Source organism: Dipodomys spectabilis, unplaced genomic scaffold, assembly GCF_019054845.1.
Source record: "Dipodomys spectabilis isolate Male_0828 unplaced genomic scaffold, ASM1905484v1 ptg000783l, whole genome shotgun sequence".
Lineage (NCBI taxonomy): Eukaryota > Metazoa > Chordata > Mammalia > Rodentia > Heteromyidae > Dipodomys > Dipodomys spectabilis.
The window spans coordinates 26,237,501-26,255,500 of record NW_024871460.1 but is presented as its reverse complement, the minus strand read 5'-3'; the positions used below and the strand labels follow the sequence as shown (position 1 = coordinate 26,255,500).

General features: G+C 38.2%; 1 protein-coding gene across 1 annotated transcript in view; it reads right to left on the bottom strand.

Moving 5' to 3' along the window:
• The window catches only part of Runx1t1 (RUNX1 partner transcriptional co-repressor 1), a 142,224-nt gene that overhangs the window by 37,956 nt on the left and 86,268 nt on the right, over nucleotides 1-18,000 (bottom strand). Inside the window, 2 exon segments of the mRNA XM_042673166.1 lie at nucleotides 2,441-2,691; nucleotides 15,993-16,174. Coding sequence (XP_042529100.1) covers nucleotides 2,441-2,691; nucleotides 15,993-16,174 — 433 coding nt within the window.

The following is an 18,000-nucleotide window of genomic DNA, read 5'->3' as shown; positions in this document are numbered from 1 at the left end:
AATCATTAAAGAACATATTTTCCATTTGTGAGAAACGGCACTAATGTTAAATTTGAACTGTAGTTAGATTTTTAGAAGAATTTATCCAAGTAGGCTGAAATTCTAAGCTTAGTTATAAGCCAATGCTACTTACAAAGTTGTTTTATGAAAGGATTCTACTGGGCATATGTCCCTACACAGAATAGACACTTATAAATCATACCAGACAAAGTATACCTTTACGACAATTTTTACATTCTCAAAATGGCAGCCTGATGTACCATCATAATTTGTTACGCACATGTCAAGATTTTATTTTACAATTAACACCCTCTAAACTCTTGCCAGACTTTAGGGATGGCTAAATAACTGCACATATTTATAGAGATTAGCGCTATTAGTTTTACAAGCTAATATAATTAAAAGGTAAGGAACATGGCTTGAAGAAAAAAATCACATAAAACCCATGAATACAGATATAATTTATAAAAGCACATTTTGCATTATTGGATGAAAACATAATCATTGTGTCTAAGCGTAATTACTTCCTTGCTGATAACTTTATAGTGCATAGTACCTAATATTTCATGAGACTGTATTTGCAGCCTGAGAAGCAGGCCATTTCCTCACAGCTACAACTGGGATCTCTTGAACTGGCCTCACAGGACGGATGGCTCCACTGCTATTTAAAAGTGGGCAGTCATGGTTTCTAGCTTTAAGTCATAAATCAATGGTAAGTGAGATGCATAGAAGGAGCTTGTTATCACATTTGATTTTTGAGGCCAAAACATCAATCTGGACTAAGAAATAGCACAACCACTTTTGAAAGCTCTTCAGAAATGGTACCTGGGAGAGCATTAGACAGATTGCCTATTAAGAAAGCACAAATTATATGCTTAGCCATTTGTCTGACACACTATATAAATGTAGAAACTACTGTTGTAGAGAACCAAAAGTAACAATTTACTATCTCACAACCAAAGCCTCAATCATCTCCCCCCTCTCCCCCACCCTAACACTGACTCAATGTGTTTTTTAAACGTTTGGTTGAGGGCTATGTATAGAATAGAAAAAAAGACCCTACAGATGCCAGTCCCTGTTTGTTAGTAACCTACTTGGAAATCTCACATACACTTCTGCATATCCATCTACCTTCCTAGAAAGAAAGAAAAAATCTGTCACTATGATTCAAGCAGAAGATGACTGGTTGGCTACATTCCCCAGAGCTTTGCATTCTCTGCTCCATTTTCTGGCTTTCCATTTGGACTTCATCCTTTGTTTGTTCTAGTATCCTGCCCACCAAATCGCCCATGTCAGTGAAGTTTGCCAACAACTAGTTATGCAATAAAGGAAGGCCTGCTGGTGGATGAAAGAGACATAGGAGATGGGAAAAGGAAAGTGGGCTGTCTGGCCATTGCTCTCAGTCAGACTGGGCATTAAGAACTGAAGGTGTCTGAAGAATGGTACACTTACTAACCACCTGATACTAATCACATGTCAAACTTACCTCATCAGTTTCTCCTCTGATATTTCATGGGAGACACTTCAATGTCTATTTAAGAGCTTTACCTCCAATGATTTTATGCAATGAAGTAATGGATAAAGGCAAATAAAACATACATTTTCCAAACTCACTCCTTCTATATTCCACTGTTTGACAACACTAACGTTAATCACTGGTATTTTCAAGTAAAGAAGCAAACACTCCTGAAGTAACACAAGTCAAATTAAGCCACAAACAGCCTTTCATATCAAATCCTGAAATGTGAAATATCATGGAAACTTGAAATACGAAAGTTAACTTTCAAGCCAAAAATCTGATGAAAGAAGAGTTTTAGAAAATTTATCTGTGGAAGCAAAGTGCATATGAAATCCCTCCTATGAAGAAAAGAATTCAAGCTAAAATTCCATTTGTCTTTATTTCTACAACTAAAAGTTTTATATTAAGTTTGATGTGCTCTTCCACACACAAAAAGAGTTAACCTGTTACCTTCATTAATATAAGTGATTGTTGTGTGATTCTGTAATCCTAGATACTTCGGAAGATGATATTTGAGGATTGAGGTTCAAAGCCAGCCTGAGCAGACAAATCAGAGAAACTCTTATCTCTAGTTAACCAGCAAAAAGCTGGAAGTGAAACTGTGGCCCAAATGGTAGAGCATTAGCCTTAAACAAGAAAGTCAAGCGACAATACAAGTCTTTAAGTTCAAGCCTAGCATTGACACACACGGGAACATGCATGCATACAAACACACACACACACACACACACACACACACACACAGAATTATGAGCAAGACAGCATATCATTACCAGTTTTTTCATAAAGGAGACAATATAAGGAAAGAAGAAAGAATTTTTCAACCCTAGTATATGTTATATCTCAAACACAGCTGAGAAATGATCACTCAAGTCTTCATACATCCAATCTTTAATAAAAAGAACACATCCTTCATCTTACCCATAGGTCTGTTTCTGTCCCTGAGGTCCCTGTGGCTGGGGTGTCGATAGGAGTCCCTGTAGTGGTGGGCAATGGCCATATCGTCCAAACGGTAATGCTGAGGTGGAGGTGGGGTGGGGTGAGGCAGGCCATTTGGCTGGTAGGATAAGCCATTATTTGGACTGTACCGCTGGCCTGGGCTAATAGTGCATGGCCGCTTGCTTGGGTGTTCTGAGTGCAAAGGCTCTCTGTCAAAGCCATTTTCTTTGGTTCTGAGGGGAGAAGAGAAAAAAAAAGAAAATTTGTTTTACAAAGGACTCAATAGCCAGCATCATTCAGATATCCATGTTTGAGCTTGTAATATCAAAAGAAAATTCCTTTATTGGCCAGAAACTTTCAAAACTCAGCTTCCCAGAAGATTTGGGGGAATTCCCTGAAATCCAGGCTGAAGCCAAAAATGATTGCATGACTGACACTGGAGAAAATGCTTCACTTGTCATCAAATTAGCAAGCACACTGCAGTTGCCACTCATGTGTATAAGTTACAAATATCAGGCTACCCAATAGCCTTCTGTAGATCTATTTCACGCAAAGAAGAGTACTTGATTTCTACAAGTTGCCCTAAGAACAACTGTATCAGATTAAGATTCATCAGCATAAAACATCACCACTCTCTAGATAAATATGGTACACCTATTCCACCTGGCATCTGATGTTCATGTGAGAGAATACATCAGTAGTATGTTGTCCACTACCATAGCCACATGCAGCAGTTTAAAATGCAAGTTAATTATAACTAAGTAAAGCTTAAGTCCAATTACCTAGTAGCAGGTACTCAAGAACCACTCATGGCTTTTAGAGGCTACAGAGTGGATGAAAAAAACACAACACATTTCCATTATTGTCCACAGTTCCATTGGAATACCATAATCCAAGTGAGCAAGATGTCCCCAGTTATATCTTGAGTCACTAACGTATCCAATCACCAGTTGTCCAGATTGCTGGGATGAGAAGGAAGACCTAGGTCACTGCCTTTACCCTAATATTGAGAAAACACATACCTAGAGAGTTTGCACATCCTGTGTGGGGTCACCAGGTCTTATAACAGAACAGGCGCACCCTGACTGCACCTCACCCTAAGGTCCATGGATCTTTGAACCTGGCTTTCAGAGGAATGCATTCAATACGTAAGACTTGATAACTATCTCAGCTCTTGGGTTCGCAAAAGTAGGGCTAAAAGAAAAAAATATTTCCTGGCTGAATGTATATCTCATTGCTGAGAGACTCTGCAATATAGAGACAGAAACAAATTATCTCCAAATTCAACCGAAGTTACAGTTCTCAAACTAAGTTTTCACTCAGCAGCTGGCCATCCTCATCAAACTAGCACTTTATCCGTAGACCTGTGGAAGCATTTTCCCAGGGAAATTCCCTCCTAAGAATCCTATCAATTCACAATGGCTCCAGATTCCCATGAGCCTTCTTTGTTGAAGTTGTTAAGATGATAGTTATAGAGGTGTTAAGACACTTCTGCTCTCCTGGCACTTTTTTGTCTGATGATAATACTAGAGAGGAACATCTGGATGGAGATAACCAGGGATTATCAGGATTTCACCATGCCTGTCCTTCATTTCTATGGGGGTAGAGTCCCAGTAACAATTCATTCACACCAGACTGAGAAGGATAAACAAGTTAGAGACAGAGGCATACACACCTAAAGAATGGAGGGAAATCTGTAAAGCTTAGTACACAGGCAGCATATGGCCACCATGAGCACTGTTCCAGAAATAGGAGATTGGCCAATACTAGAAATGACAGCACTGCATGGTCCCCACAAAAGTGGTATCCAGAAATCTCAATGCTGTTCCCATTAAGTATGTGTCTGAAACATACTGACTCCATACATATTGATCATTGGTATCAGACAAAAACACCCAATATAGCTCAGACATTACCTAAATGCATTGCTTTAAAATAATTTTTAAAAGTAAAAGGAAGCATAATAGGTATTGATTTATCCTCTGACTATGCTTATGTAATTCTAATCTGGATTTTTCACATCCTATATATTTCTGAATAATACATTTCGACATTCAATGCATATTTACCAGCATAAATCAATTGGAAAATAGTGGAGACTATATTAGTAACTATGAACACAATGCTAACACAGCACCTACCTTACTGGCAGTGAGGTGTAATGGAAAGAGCACTGGACTGGAAATCAAGAAAACTGAGACCTAGTCCTGGCTCTTCCACGACTAGCTGTATGACCTTGGACTTAACCTCTTGGGACCTCAGTTTGCTCATCTGTAAAATGAAAGGGTTGGACTAGATCAGTGGTTTTCAAACTCAGCCTTCTGAGGGGGCTTACAGGATTCTATAGGCAACAAAAAAACGTTTTCCCTGACCAATCCAGATTCAAGGGGCCAAAGAAACCCACTTATTCTAATCTGTTTCAAAAATCGGGGTTGTGCTTAAGATTTAATTTTTAAAGGAAAAAGTCTGTTTCTAACATCAAGTTTGAAAACCACTGGGACTAGATGGTTTCTGAGGTCTTTTCTGGCTTGAAAACTTGGCAATTGTTTCCAGTTATAATTATTCTCTACAGCTAAATCACATAGTTATTTAGATCAAAGCACAGAGAGTTAATGCCTCTCTCACCAAATCATGTGCATGCAAGTCAACCAATCTCTATTCTTTGCTTTGAACAATTTATTTCTTACAGCAGATTTTTTGAGTGAAATTTTAAAGTATCTTCCAAACATCTCTGAGCAGCTCTTGTAGCATTTCAATATAAAAACATCCATTTGTATCCAACCAGCCCAACTGATGGTTTTTCCTGTCCATTTTAATGATATCAACAACATTTATCCCTGAAAGAATCCTTACAGAGTTCTAATGGCTGGATATGCAATTTCTCTTCTTCTTCAAATGAGCCTTCTGGTCAGTATTATTACTTTCATGACCCAATTGTATTTGAAGAGAAAAGAGCATTTTTCTAACCCCAACAACAGCAACACAACAGAGGCAGTGATGTCTTGAGAGGGAGGGGTTAAGTCTTAAATTTGCCTTCTCCCCTTTTTCAGGTCTTTATACCCCACCAGCCTGTATCCCCATACTCTTGAGAGCTAGTCACATACAAAGTTCATCACTTCAGGAACAGCTATATTTCACAGCAAAGTACTGACTACTCCTATGACTCCTAGAAATAAGGCTCTAAGAGTTCTGCCTCGCTGTTGTTCCCATCATTGGTGTCTAAATATAAAGATGACCCATGCCAAAGGCTGTTTGTCTAGAGCATAATTAAAACAAGTTGGTTGTTGTTTGTCTCTTTACTTCTTTCTTCTTCTTTTTATTGTGTCAGTCTTGGGGTTTGAACTCAGGGCCTGAGTACTTTCCCTAAAGTACTTTCCCTCAAGGTTAGCAATCTACTAGTTGACACACAGTTCTACTTTTGGCTCACAGTAGTTAATTGTGGGTAAGAGTACCATGGGCTTCCCTTCCCAAGCTGGCTTTGAACCATGATTCTTAGAGCTCAGCCTTCTGAGTAGATAGTGTTACAGCCGTGAACCATTGACACACAGCTAGATTGTCAAAGTTTTACTTGTTGAACTTTTGAAAGCATATAGGGAAAAGGTAAATAGTTTTCAATGTGCTATATAAACCTGCCTTTGAAGTAACTCAAACTCTGGAAGAATGGAATTTCTAACCGAAATGTGGCAATATTTATCTATCTATCTATCTATCTATCTATCTATCTATCTATCTATCTATCTATCTATCTATCTATCTATCTATCTATCTATCTATATATCTATCTATCTATCTATCTATCTATCTATCTATCTATCTATCTATCTTTCTATCTATCTATCTATCCATCCATCTATCTATCTGTCTGTCTGTCTGTCTGTCTGTCTATCTGTCTGTCTGTCTGTCCATCCATCCATTTATATTTAGTTTTCAGTTTTCAGTAGCCCATTCTGGTTTACAACTCATCAACCACCTGCCTCATCTTCCTCAATGCTGGGAATACAGGTGTATGACATCCCATCCACCTTTGGTTTATTTTTAAAATCTATGGATATTCTGTTTCCCTACAAGAAGACATTATTCTGAATATAATTTCACCATTTCAATACCTAGCCTAATTTCATCTTTATTAAGGTCAGACATCCTAAACACAGAAGTACCCAAAGACTGCATTTATATAACCTGGTTATTACTTAACTTTCTCACTAGAGCTTACTTCCCAGTAAAAATAAGGCCTGAAAAATGATAATGGTAGCCTCCATTTGAATCAGAAACTTCATCTGTACCTTACTCCATTGGAGGCCACAGTTCTTCAGCTCCTCAATAGGTCAATTATTTGAAAAAGAAAGCAAACACTTTTGAAAATTCTTTATGAAATATCTAACAAGGTATGATTAGCTAGTGTTCATTGATAATTCTTGGTAACACTGTAATAAAATAGGATAGCATTCAAGAAAAAGAAAGTGTAAAAAAATCGGCTATAAAGTTTAGATGACAGGTGGAATGAGAGAATAAATCTCCTAAGTAACAAAAGTACATGTAAGGTTTCTTTCCCCTTGATGAAGATGTTTTTACATGGGGAAAATACTAATGCAAAAATATCTCAGCAGAGCACATGAATGCATGCTTGTATTCCTAGTGGTAGGGAAGCTAAGGAGGATCTAGGGTTCAAGTTCAACATGTTCTACATATCAAGTGGGGAGGACAATCTTAGCTACATAGTAAGATCCTCCCTTACCAACAATAAACAAACAAACATAAACAAAAAAGACTTTGTGGGGCATAAAGTGGCATAGAATAATTTAAGCTCTGCAATTTCAAAGAAGCATCCCAAATTTTAATCTTATTACTGTTTCAAATAAATATATTATGCATCTCAGCTGTTCACTTATTTGAGTTACACCAAGCACTTAGAAGTAGACTTATTCCTAACCTACAAGTTTGATGCAACTCCATTAAAATCCTCGTGGTTTTCTTCATAGAAATCGAATCAAAACATCTTACAATTCATTTAGAAGCAAAAAGAGACCCTCAATATCCAAAGCAATCTTACACAAAGACAAATACTGAGGGTATCACAATTCATGATTTCCAGTTATACTATATTTCGAAGTAACCACACATGGTACTAGCACAAAGACAGACATGTAGACTAACTGAACAGAATAAAGGATCCAGAAATCCTTGCACTCATCCCAGACAAAGGTACTAAGAAAATATATTGGAGAAAAGACAGCCTATTTGGCAGTGCTAGAAAGATAGATATGCACACGTACAAGAGAGAAACTAGATCCCTATATAAAAAGTTAAGCATAACTGATTGAGACGATAATGTGAATCCTGGAACTTTGAAACTACTACAGGAAAACATGTGGAAAACACCTGAAGATATAAGCATGGGTAATACTTTCTGAATAAGAAGTAGCTCAGGAAATAATAGCAGGAATTGACAAATGGGATTACATCAACTAAAAACCTTCTGTAGAGTAAAAGAAACAATTATCAGAGTCAAGGGACAACATACACAATTGGAAAAAAAAAAAAAACCTCGCCAGCTATTCATTGGACAAGGGATTAATATCCAGAATATATAAAGAACTGAAAGAACAAATAATCCAATCAATAAGTGAGAGAATTAACTGAACAGACAGTTCTGACAAATAGTCAATAAGTACATAAAACAATGTTCAACATCTTTAGCCATTAAGGAAATGTGAGTCAAAACAGTTCTGAGGGACTTAGAGATGTGGCTAAAATGTTATAGCACCTACCTTAGGTGCTGAGGGCACATGGCCCTAAATTCATATCCCAGTATTGCAAAAATGAATGAATGATCAAATTTTGAAACTTACACTGAGGAGCTGAGCATGCTGGCACACATCTGTAGTTTCAGTATTTGAGAGAGACTAAGATATTGATCACGACCTCTACACCAGTCTAAGTTATATGGAGAAAATGTCTCAATAAAACAAAAACACAAACTATGTTGGGATTCCATCTCACCCCAATCAGAGTGGCTATGAGCTGGTAAACAGTAGCAAATTCTGGCAAGGATGTGGGGGAAAGTGAACTCTCACACATTGCTGCTGGGAATAGAAACTGGTGCAGCCATCATGGAAATCAATATGGAGGTTCCTCAAAAGTTTGAGAGTCATGTTCCTCAAAGATTTGAAAGTAGAAGGTGATTTATTTGCAGGAGGATTCAGAAGAGAGACAAGAGCTAATGGTGGGATGAAAATGATAGATGTACAGCTATACATATAAACATGAAAATGTCCCAATGAAACCCATTATTTTGCAAAATTATCATGTGTTAATTTTGTAAACTAAATGCACCAATCTGGCTTTGTCTTTTTTATGCACCCCATTCGACCTTCTACCTCATCACCTAAAGAGAAACTTGAAGATCATTATACAAATTTTATTCTCTACATATGAGTCCTATTGTTGATCTCAACAGCTCCTCTGGCACAGGCCCCTCCTTCCTGCCTCAGAATACCAGGACTTTGCCCTGTCATACCACTACTTACTTGGCACAACAGGGGTCCTCTGGAATTGTTTGCTCATTGTCTGAATAGCCATGACCTACTCTTAGCCTGATGACTCTAGGTGATGAGCAGGAGAAAGACACTGATTTTAAATTCAGAGGGTCTAATGTTCTGTGGAGTTCTAAAATATATTCATTCCTTATTTTATTCTTCTACTTTTATATCTAAGTTTTAGGGGGGCAACAGTGTTTCTGAAGAAAAGATGAAAGACATTAACAAACAGCAGATTTCATATACATGCACTTTTGCTAAGGTTTTCCATGGGACTAAACATGGAATGGAAGGGGGAAAATCACTTTTGCTATCATGTTCACTGGACTTCATTCAGTAAGAAGGCTCTCCAGAAATTGTAAGGAAATAGGTAAGCTTAAATAAGAATTTCACATTACACATTTTCCTTTGTGTTGAATAATGTATCTGAAACAAAATAGATTACAAATTCCCCTGCCTCCTTAAAAAGAAAATCAAACTTAATTCTTCATGACAATCTGTAGTGAATGTTGTCTTTAGCTATCACTCCAGAGCAAGTAGGATGTTCAGACGATGGAAAACAGAGAAGCAGAAGTAAGTGCCACAGATCCAGAACCCCTGGGTTACAAGAAGAGCAGAGTTCTCTCTCCAGAGCTGTTTGCTAATATCCTCAAAAGTAAATAATGACAGGCAATGTTTGCTCTCCAGACACGTAAACGTGATGCCTGGACCTTCATGAATTGCGACATGCAGGTTCATAGAGCCACCTGAGCCCTCCTCTCCCCATGGGAAGGTGGAGCTCTGTCACATGTCTCCTGAAACTGGCCATCTGCTTAACAGCTAGACTGCCCGTTACTGGCAGTCCCTCTGTGTTTCCTCATCTCTGCCACTGCTGCAGTATTCTGTTTCCCTTCCCGCTGTCTGCAGCTATCCCTTCTTATTCTAATTTGTCATCACTACATTCCCCATTGGAGCACCGTCCCCTAATTTTTTTCTGGTCAATGAACCAATCTCTGCATTTGGACTCTGGGCTGTTCATGACTATTTGCATTGTTGTACTTCAGAGCTGTGTCTTTTAAAATCAAATCCAAATGAATAAATGAGTAGATGAAGACTCTTGGTGTGTATATGGGAGTGGATATGATGTTAATTTAATACCATCATATATAATAAGTAGCTCATAATAAGTAGTTCAGTTTGAAGTACTTATTTGTTCAAGTGGGGTAGAGGCTTGTTTGCTTTGTAGTGTTTTATTTGTTTTTGTTTCAGGTAATCAGTTATGTCTAAGTCATTCTTCTGAGCTTTGGGGAATACAAAGATGAGGAAGACATATATAACTCTCCATAAAATTATGATTTAGTGCTGCAATCAAATCCAGGGTGTTGTGCATTTGATACCAGCATACTATCACAAAACTTCCATACTTCACTTTTTTAAACACAGGACCTCCCTTTAACCAAGTTGCCCTGGCACTCCGAATATTCCTACGCAATCCTTCTGAGTGCTGAAATTGCAGGCATGCACCACCACACTTTAGTTGACTTACCATAAAAGATGATCTTAATTGGAGCTATGAGATTTATAGGCTTTCATATAGCATCTGCACACAGAAGCTACTGTAGAAGTAATATAAATGTGCTATGGGAGATCAAAAGAAAAGAAGATTATTCCAGTATGTTCTTTCAAAAGAGCAGAAAGTTTGGAGTGACATGGTGTTAGTTTTGAGCTGTGGATCTGCTGTTTGCTGGCAAGATGACTCAAAGGGTTTAACTTCTTTGAAACTCAGTGTTCTCATCTGCCAAATGGGGCTTGCCTCTCTCTGAGATGAGAGGGCTCTGGAGGGCATCCACAGAGCCAAACAGGACCAGCTTATCAAAGCACTTTGTGCTCAAGCCAGGACACTTAGATGTTGGTAGAGTGATTTGTGCTTTGCTTTGGTGACTGAGAATGTAGGGTTAGAATCCCCTCAGTGCCTCTTATAAGTCATGTGACTAGACACAGCATCCAGCCTTCCTGAATCTACAATAGCACTTTTACAAAACAAGTGCTATATGTTAATTGTGAATTAGGGAGCTCAGAGGCCTGGAATATCTTAAGTACTCAGTAGATAGTGATCATCATTACAGTATTTATGACTGAGAAGCTTCATTTATCTCATAGATAATGAGTCAGTCTATGACATGAATACAATAAAGACATACAATAAATACAAAAAGAGCAAAATGAAGTGAGAATATAGAGGTTGGTATAAGGATTACCAAGTAGAGTCAAACCTAGTAGCATATCCATGAGGTAAGGCTATAGCTGGGCATGGTGGCATACATCTGCAATTGCAGGTATCCTGGAGGCAGCAATGAGAGGATTACAACTTGAGGCCATCCTGAGCAAAATGGTAAAGAGACGTTCAACAAATAAATTTGCTGTGTTGAGGCATGCCTATGAGCCTAGCTACATGAGAGGCATAAGTAGAAGGACTGTTACGGGAGGTTGGCCTTCAACTGACTTGGCACAAAGCACAGGAGTCTATCTGGGGGAAAGAAATGGGCTGGAGGTATGGCTGAAAGGACAGCATGCTGGCCTATCAAGTACAGACCCTAACTTCAAATCGCAAACATAAACAAATCAACTAAGAGCAAAGCTATCAATTAAGGTTATGGACGGAAAATAAAGACTCCAAAGTGTCCACTATGTTCATGCTGTGTCTCACATAATTGTAATTTAATGCTATTTCACTACAAATCCTCATAGCTGATGGACTACTGTACAAATATGACTATAGGGGATGGCTCTACACTTCTTGAAACAAAGAAATACATAAAAGATGCGATAAACAACTAAAAAGGATGGATACCATATAAAATGCCTACTTTTCCTACTAAAGGTAATAAACCATACAAATATGATTCTTATTTGCCTTGTCAGCTTAATGATATAATTTCATGTGAAGTATATCTGCCTTTTCTCTTCAGAAAGACCAGATTCTCGAAATTCCATCCATTTTACAGAAAAAGGAGAAACAAGCCTACTCAGCTTGGCTGGTATGTGATGCAATTGCACATCTCACTTAACCAACCAGCTCAGTTCCAACATGATGGCTTTTTGCCACTCCAACCTTTGGCATTTTCAAACTCACTCATTAAGCCAGGAAATCAGGTTTACCATGCAATTTCTGTCATTGAAGACTCAGAAAGCCTCAGAGTACCTGACGGTGGTATTTACCTAACCTGAGTAAATTATAGAAAAGAAGTAGATGAGGGAAAGTTTAAAAGAAAACTAGTGAAACTTACCTTAAATTCTTCCCATGAAAAGATCATTTTCTGTAAATATGTTGGGTTTCTCCACTAGGGTGGAGTGTGAGTTTGAACATACTCTCTGGGGGTACTTTCCTCAAGCATAAACAGGAGTTGGCCTTGTGTATCCATATAATCCCTCCCACTTGACAGACCATGTGCTTCTAAGGCCCAGACAAGTATTATTAAAGAAAACCTTTCATTACTGGGGAAAGAGGAAGTGCATACGAATCCAGCTATCTGATCTCAGTGATAAAGTGCAGAAGGGTTGAATGGAGGGTAATGCCAAGCACAGTCACACACAGGAAAAATGATGGCATATAAAGAGAAGGTTACTTCAAGGAAGGGGACAGCAAATAGCTAAAACAACCAAAGATGATTTCATGGGGTTTCCTTAGTAAGAAATTCTTGAGTCGGAGGTAGCATAGCTGATGAGATCACAGAATTAAAGGCAAGTATGACATCAGATAAAGCATCTATGTCAACACCATGAGAAAGGAAAGAGTTCATGGTAGAAGGCTAGCACTGAGCAAAGAACTCATGGACAGCACCCATGCCCTGAGTTCAAGTACCATGAATAGAAAACAAAGAGAGCAATGGTGGTTAATATAAGAAAATTTTCCCAAACAATCATTTTAATCGCCTTTGCAGTCTCTATGGGATGATATTCAAATTCTTCTTTCTCTCCTCAGGCCATATGAAAGCATTCATGGTTTACCAGTCCACGCAGGGAGCTGGCTCTAGAAAAGGCTCCCATCCCTTTCTTCAACAAGTCCCTTCATAGAATTGCAAGACTCAAGATCTAGTGTAAATAAAGAACTTCTTCTTTTCTACCCTCAGTACTCTGATCCTCTAGAATTCAGCCTCCAGAAAACTAGCAGTACAAGTGTGAGCCACTGGACCCAACTTTAACAAAATAACAAATCTGCATTCTTTCTTTACATGTTTTTAAAATAAAAATTATTATTTTCTAACCTGAATTCTAAAGTGTTCTACTTTAGATCTCCAAGTTCGGTATTATTCAGGCACTCTCCCCAGAGCTATTTTTTGTTAATGAAACATGAAAAGATTTCAATGTTTCATACAGAAAAAAGTAAAAGAAAAATTCAAAGACTCCCTTGGAGCATAGAGATTTCTCTGGAAACAACAGGTAACTAAAAAAAGAAAACAATATAGTCAGTGACAATATTGAAGAGTGAGAAGAAAGCTAAACTTGCCAACGGCTATCCCTGAGTGTTGAGTACATTAACTCAGCAATCGTCACAGAATTTAAACTCCCAAAGTTGTAAACAAAATATAGAGTGCTCTTTTGTTCGTGACATGGCATGAACAAATTACCAAAATGTGTTTTCTCCTCAGGTGTCAGTTTTTCCCTCTTTTAGTGACTGATGGCTCCCAGTGTTATTACAGAAACAGATTGATCTTTTTAATGAGCCAGTTTAATAGACTCCAAAATTTCACCGTGGCTGCTCATCCATGTCAGACCATATGCACCAACAAAACATCCAGTAAAACAAAAAGCTCGGCTGTCAGACAGCTCCATACTCAATAAAATTTCATATAGTAGTACTGGATATACAAATAAATAACCAGAGATGAAGAAAATGCATATGGAAACAAGACACAGGAAATATATGCAAAAAATAATCTAGAGACTCATATTTTCTTGGTTCTGCACAAATTCCCACAAGATAAAATGTATTTACAAAACATATTCTCATTACCTTTCCTCCTAACTTATTTGTAAATAAGGAAACTTACTAATTTTGCTGTCTTTCCATTATAACATATAGTTTAGGGTTTCAATTGAAAAAAGAATGTCACATCCAAAGACTAACCATATGAGTCCTGATTCCAGCTACTGTTTATGAATGAATACACACACACACACACAAACACACACACACACACACACACACACACCACAACCAGAGCTTCAGATCAGAACAGGAATGCTGAGCATCTGTGCAATTTAATATGAACTTTTCACATCTATGTTAACATAATGTTCAGAGTTACCTCAGGATTGTCTGAGGAAAATTCTAGTTATGCCATATTCACATAAAAACTGCTGGGGAAGAGCCATTAGTGCAGGGTGGGGGAGAGGAGAAAAGAGGCAGGAATGAATCAAATTCAGTTTTTCTATACTCTGGTAAAATTATTTGGTAGTTAAGCGTTCTAGCTCAGGTTGTGTCCATTTTCAAATTTGGCTGAGAGTGTATCTATGTATCACTCTCAGAGTGTACCTATGTATCACATCTATATAAGCCTTCTCCTGTTGAACTTTCTCCTCACCCCAAATAAAATTCCTTCTTCTCAGTTTACCACTGAGGCCTGGTTTAATACACATGATACATTATTCTAGAAACATGGAGCTGAAATACCTCAAAATTTCATGCAGCTCTTGTTAATGGACTCCAATTGCACAGGACCATACATGTCTATCACCTGTCCTGGAGGACCTCTTGGTAGTCAGCTTCGTAGAGACCTACCACTCAGGCATTCAACTTAACCAGTTCCCTTTGAAAGCTAACACACTGAATGTCCTATGCACTCTACAATATGACAAATATATTTCAAAAGAATATGAAGTGCTGTTGGTAGATTACAGATAGACTTCAATCTACAATATATCAGAAATAAATTAATATTTAACTTTTTGCCTGAGGAATTTTAAACTATTAAGAAGTCCTATGTCTGGAGGGGAAATATTCCCAAGATCATAGCATTAAAATAACTATATGTAAACTGGCTGGCTTTTAATAACATTCTGATTCTGGTAGTCACTAATACACTTAGAGTTAAGTCAGTCACAGATAGAGGTCTCTGTGCAGTTCTAAAGATCTTAAGCTCTTGCAAACCTAGAACAGAACTATCAGAATGGAAACCACTCAAAGGCTGTTTGAAATGCAGATAAAGAGAACAAATCAATAGAAAAGGAAACAAAGCAGTAAATTCTAGAATACAGTTGCAGTTATTTCTTTGTGTTGCACAAAACTATGCAAAGGTTGTTAAGGATTTATGCTCCTGTATGAGAAATAACTGTACATGTGGCTGAAATATTCATGAAATCATTTTAACAAGATATGTGGGAATTTGTGGAGCTTAATGGAGTAAAAGACCTCTCTGCATGTCTTAGAACTTGCAGTTAGGAGAGCAGAGTGTGTGGTAGGATACATATTGGCTGATAAGTAAATGTTTTCAGCAAAAACCTCTATACATAACCAATCTGCACTCAGTTTATCTAACTTCCTAGTTTTCTCATAGTTCATAAAGAACCTCTTAGTACTTTCATTACTGTGTTTATTGAGGAACATACACAGGCCAGTTTGAAGGAACTTGGAAAAGCAATTTCCAAACCATTGGAAGACAAAATATGTGGTTGGGACAAACTTTTTTTTAATAAGTGAGGCTTTTAATGCTGGCACATATCTAAAAGAGCTATCAGCATCACCTTGGAGATTTTAGTATCATTCACAGACATCTTTGGGCTTTCATGTTTGAAAGTGCAAACATTAAGTTGCACAAAAGCTGTAGAGACACAGGCCAGAGATTGAGTGCTCTATAAAAATCTCAGCCCAAAGCAAGATAGTCAAGACAACTATATTGGCTAGCGGCTATTCTGCAAGAGATGAAGGCTAGAAGTTTGAATATGACAAAAAAAACTGTCCTTATATTACAAGAAGAAAAGACCATCATTAATTAGTTCAGGGTCTTCCTCCCTCTCACCTGTCTGGAGTTCGCCTCTTCCCGTTTTCGTTCACATCGAGAAGCAGCTCTGAGGAGTCAACAGGGGAGGTGGTGCTGGCATCCAGAAGCAGCTGTTCATGCTGGGCGAGGTACTGGGCAGGGTTTTGTTTGGCCAGTCTTGCACAGTGGAGGAGCTCACGCTGCAGCAGGGGCAAGTTGGCCTGCAAGGGCATGACAGGAATGAGGGGGGGGCTCCTTCTGACCTACTTACCTCGTTAAATCTGATGTTCTCATACAGCAGACCCTCTGAACACTTAAGTTCAATGTCAGGAACAAATCTCAGGTCTGGCTACAGGTCCTTGGGTTTGCATTGTGCATGAAGTATCTGACTCCTTTTGCTGCTCCTCAATTCCTTCCATTGATAACACTACCAATAGCATTTATGAATGCTAAAGGAACATTCTATCAGAATATAATCCCTACAGGATGTATCTCCATCCAGAAGCAAATTTTGTTCTTTTCCCCAAAGTAGAAAGGGTATGTGAAGAATATGTACAGTCCAATTAATCTCAGAAATGTCTCTCTGGCACATTAAGTTGTGAGTCAAGTGATGTACACAGACCTAAAACATTAATCACATGAATTATCATTGGCCAACTAGAAACATCAAATGGAAATGTGAACATGGAGATGATTTCCATAATCATCAGATTCATACAATACTTAAAATAATGACCTGCGTATGATCTGATGCCCCATTTGGAACTCATTAACAAAGCAGCATATACTAGTCATCTAAAATGATCTGCTTTTGACAGGGTATGATGATGGATATCTATAATCCTAGCTACTCAGAAGGCAGAGATTAGGAGGCCAGTCTAGGAGAAAAGTTAGTGAGACCCCTTGGCCCATATCAATAAGTGAAGATGTAGCGGTGCAGGTTTGTAACCGACTACATAGGAAGAATAGGTTAAGAGAGTATAGTCTAAGGCTGGCTCCAAGCAAAAACATGAGAGATACCCTAAGTGAATAAAAGCAAAAATGGGCTGAGCATGTGACTTAAATGATAGTACACCTGACTAGCAAGCAGGAGGCCCTGAGATCACACTCCACCACTAGAAGAGAAAAACAAAACCAACAACTGATGCCCTTTTCTTTACATCAGCCTGATTCTGAGGAACATGTAGGCATTTCCAAATTAGAAGAAATCCTGTGTGCATGCCACTTTCACTCTTCGCCAACCCAGTGCCTTGAATAGAATCTCTCAAGCAGGCTTGTTGATGGGCTGATAGGTAATTTCAGCAATCTCAAATGCAATAAAAGAGAAGGAGGCAATTTCACACATAGTAAGGTATTAAAATGAAAGGCTAAGACAGCGTTTTACTCTGAACCTACTTTGACATTATAAATCCAGGTTATTGCTGCTTTTTCTCTTCTCTCTGTTTTATTTTTATTATGTGTTTGGGGAGGGGAGAGAAGAGTAGGGGAGAGTAAGCAGCACTCATACTCAATAACACTTAACATTCAAAATTCAAGAAAAGATCAGTAACATAAATCTCTGCAACTCAAGGGTCTTTTCCTTTCTGTTTCTTTTTCTTCCCCACCTCGTTTTTTTGTTTTGTTTTGAAACCAAGTGTCATGCATTTACATTGGCTAAAACTAACTCAGCTGGCAAAATGCACTTCTGAACTGAGAAGGCTCCGGCTGCCTCAATCTCTGAGCCCAAGAGCTTTTAAAAGAGTATGCGGTAGCATCAGCACAGGTGCTTGGGCTGTCACCACACACATCAAACCCATTTTGTAAGAGAACCACTGTATAATAATTCCAAAGCATGTTTCAAAGACTAATACACATATTCTGCACCCTGTAACAAGGCAAACTACTTCCTGCCTGAAAACAATGCCAAGAACAAAGCTCTTGGAAATTAGTAGGAGGATCATGTGAGTAGTGATTTTTAAATACTTTTCAACTTCTTTCCATAGGTAGAGTTAGAATACTAGGTAACATAATATAGTAAAAACAAAACATGAGAATTTGTATTCTGAAG